Genomic DNA, 3,180 nt, shown 5'->3' on the forward strand with positions numbered 1-3,180 from the left:
CGAGTATCACCGAATGAGCAATCCCTTCATGAACGACCATTGAAGCTTCAAGGAACGCCTCGTTGCCATCCCGAATTATTGCCACTGGTGAGTTTGAGTGCTTGGTCTTGGACAACGCCGCGTCAACATCTATCTTTAGACTATCCGTCGGGAGCGACGTCCATCTCGCTACCAGGATATACCGATTTGTACGTTTCTTAGGTAGCCCCACATTCAACAAAAAATTGTCCATAAAAGCATGTGCGGAGAGTGGGCTCTCATAAACTTCCTTATGTATTGCCTTTCTCCGATCATGTCAAATTGCCCACTTTGTCACTACCGTCGTCTTGAATTCCTCGTGTTTAATCGGATCCATGAGGGCGAACAACCACTTTCTCGTCGATGGCTCAGTCGTCTTAGCTAGGTGCTCGGCGATCAGCTCATTTCCCAAAGCCCAGACGCACGTTGCCATCGTGCAACTGATATGGGAGTGTCTCCAGGACTCCATTGCACCATAAATTTTGCATCTGCTGCTCTCCGCTATATGCCTGTGAGCTACAACATCTCCCGCAGGTAAAGAGTGTTGTGCCAACCTCCATCGGAATACTTTCAGCTTCGAGGGTACCTTCACCTTCCAGAGGTTAGCCGAGGACATACTCGGAACGCAAGAACACGAAACAGATTCAAGTGCGGAAGAACACGAAACCGAGGATATACTTCGATTGCATTGCCACAAATCTTTTGAGCAGTGTAATTCATGGCAGAAAATCCGCCCACAAAATCATATATTTAATGAACAATCGAACAACATGACTTCCACACATCCTTGCAGTTCTTCAGTATCATCACAGGTTCAAAGTCTAATTCCAATATAACAACAGACAGAATAACCGACCAGCTACAAACCCCCAAATTACAACCACACTGACACTGGGGTATTCATACAAATCCAGAGTAGGGATATCTAGGCTAGCGATGTTACAGCCACTTAGAAATCATGCTGATACTCATTCGCAAAAGAGGGAAGCGATGTTTAAGTCAACAGCGTTCCGGAACCGAGAAACAATTGACGCTGGTAAAATCATGCAGCGCCACATCAAATTTGATTATCCAGCGCTCCTGCCTCCTGCAACCAAAAAGGGCAACATCGTGATCCAAGGCAAAACAAAATATTAGATATGATCATGTCAAAAAGTGTCAGCATTTATACTCTTTCAAAACATCCTAGCAATAGTTGTAGGTGTGATGTCCAGGAAAACATTACAACTAGAAGGAAAGATATGGTCATGTCAAAAGTGTCAACTATCAGGAAAACACTTCACAAAAGAAGGAGAACAAAGAAATCTTGGCATAAGATTCACAATCTCAAGGAATACAAAATTACTATGATTGATGCTTCAAAGCATCAACAGCAGTTGTAAATGCGAGTAGCAGACATGGAGCAACTCCCCATGAATAATATGACTACAAACTACTCCCCCGATCCAAAATAAGTGTCGTGGTTTTAGTTCAGGTTTTAGTTCTGAACTAAAACCGCGACACTTACTTTGGATCGGATGGAGTAGTATTAGTGGTAGATTCCTTTCCATCAGTGCGTAAAAAAAAGAAGCAGATCTTCAAGCCTCAAAATGCCAAATCAACTAGAGTAGTGATCATGACTACTCAAAACACAAGTGAGTAACAAGGTATACATCCACAAAATCTCAGTTTAAAATGTAACAGACTATAATCAACAATATTAGTATTTTGAAGTGAAACATTATGTCAAAAGCTCCCTCCGTTCAAAATGTACAACCATTGGAAGTTGATGAGATTATTAGAGACTTAGTGTTCTTAGGGATGTGGTTGCAAAGCCGGTTAATCCAGGTCAATGACCTAGCAATGAAGCTCTTTATTCTCAAGTCAAATAACAATTTTATTCTAATCCAAGTATATTTGGGAGCTCTCTCATCTGTACCAGAGGTAGTGGCTTCAGGTCCCAGTGACTATGGTTGAAAACTTGAAATCATCATACTTCAATGATAATGAAATTCTCATCATCTCTCAGCATTCAATTCCCTCTCCAGACAAAACAACCTACTAATTGTCAGGCAGCAAGCTTATACTACTATGCTACAGGACACACTAACAAGATCCAAAACATAGATGCATGACACAAGGATTTTGTACTCCCTTTACAGAGGGAGTACCATTTATGCAGCATCATGTACCCAAGTGTAAAATTTGATACTACTTGATATATGAAACTAAACTTCTTGGACAAAACTTCTTGTATCAACAATGCAATTCACCCTCCCAGAAAGGCATTGTGCCAATATCACTACCAATTCCAATATGACGAAAATATGCACCTTTCTGTCCCAAAAATGGGATTTTCTTCACGTTGGTACAACCTGACGCCCTGGACTTCTTATTATATCATCAAAAATAGGTTTCCATCTTTAACACGGCCTACACGAGCACGTTTGGACAAGATCGCTAAACAGCATTGCAATAAATATGGCCGCTTTGGACAAGATTGCTACCAAGCATCGCAAAATTATGCTGCCCAAATCAGAAACATAAGGACTTCAAATGGACAAAATAATTACCTTCCTCATGGTGGCGAGAGCGAGCAGCCACTCGAGCTTGTCAAGAGTCGCCTCGTCGGCCTTGTCCAAATCCACCTCAACCCTCCCATCCACCTCCTGGATCCACCCGCCTATGTCTGTCATAATGATGGCCGCTTTGTCCTGCAAGTCCACCGGCAGCCGCGGCAACTCATCCTTGAGCCTTGCCCTGCGCACGGCGACCGGCGGCGGCGACGGGAGCGCCGCCAAAATGGAGGCCCACCCTGACTCGAAGATGCGAGAGAGCTTAGCAGCACTCTCATACACATCGTCTCCCTTGTTGTTGTAGGTCATGGCGTTGCTGAAGGTACGCCGGACATCCTTGGCAAAGCAGAGCAGGTTCGGGTAGCGACGCAATTCAAGGCGGCGGCTGACAGTGCCGAGATCCATGGGTTCGGCGATGATGGAGTAGTAGTCGCGGAGTCCGAGTTCGTATGTATCCACCGGCTTGGCGAACACCCACCCGTCCTCATGTTGCAGCAGCCTGTCCAGCAGCATGCGGCAGCGTCCGAGGGCACGGGGAAGATCGACGGCGGGAAGGTAGTTCGTAGGTTTAGGGAAACCGGGCGGCGCTCCGGCCGGGCTGCTTTGG

The 3,180-nt window shown here is 45.1% G+C and overlaps 1 protein-coding gene across 1 annotated transcript; it reads right to left on the reverse strand.

The window, feature by feature from the left end:
* Nucleotides 1–733: 733 nt before the first annotated feature.
* On the reverse strand, nucleotides 734–3,174 carry LOC119268505 (transcription factor GTE3, chloroplastic-like). Its single transcript, XM_037550161.1, has 2 exons — nucleotides 2,571–3,174; nucleotides 734–1,105 (listed from the first exon to the last, which is right to left on the reverse strand). The coding sequence occupies exons 1-2, from the start codon at nucleotides 3,084–3,086 to the stop codon at nucleotides 1,076–1,078; spliced, it is 546 nt and encodes a 181-aa protein (XP_037406058.1). The 5' UTR covers nucleotides 3,087–3,174; the 3' UTR covers nucleotides 734–1,075.
* Nucleotides 3,175–3,180: the final 6 nt, after the last annotated feature.

The sequence above is a fragment of the Triticum dicoccoides genome, chromosome 3A (genome assembly GCF_002162155.2).
Source record: "Triticum dicoccoides isolate Atlit2015 ecotype Zavitan chromosome 3A, WEW_v2.0, whole genome shotgun sequence".
Taxonomy (NCBI): Eukaryota; Viridiplantae; Streptophyta; class Magnoliopsida; order Poales; family Poaceae; genus Triticum; species Triticum dicoccoides.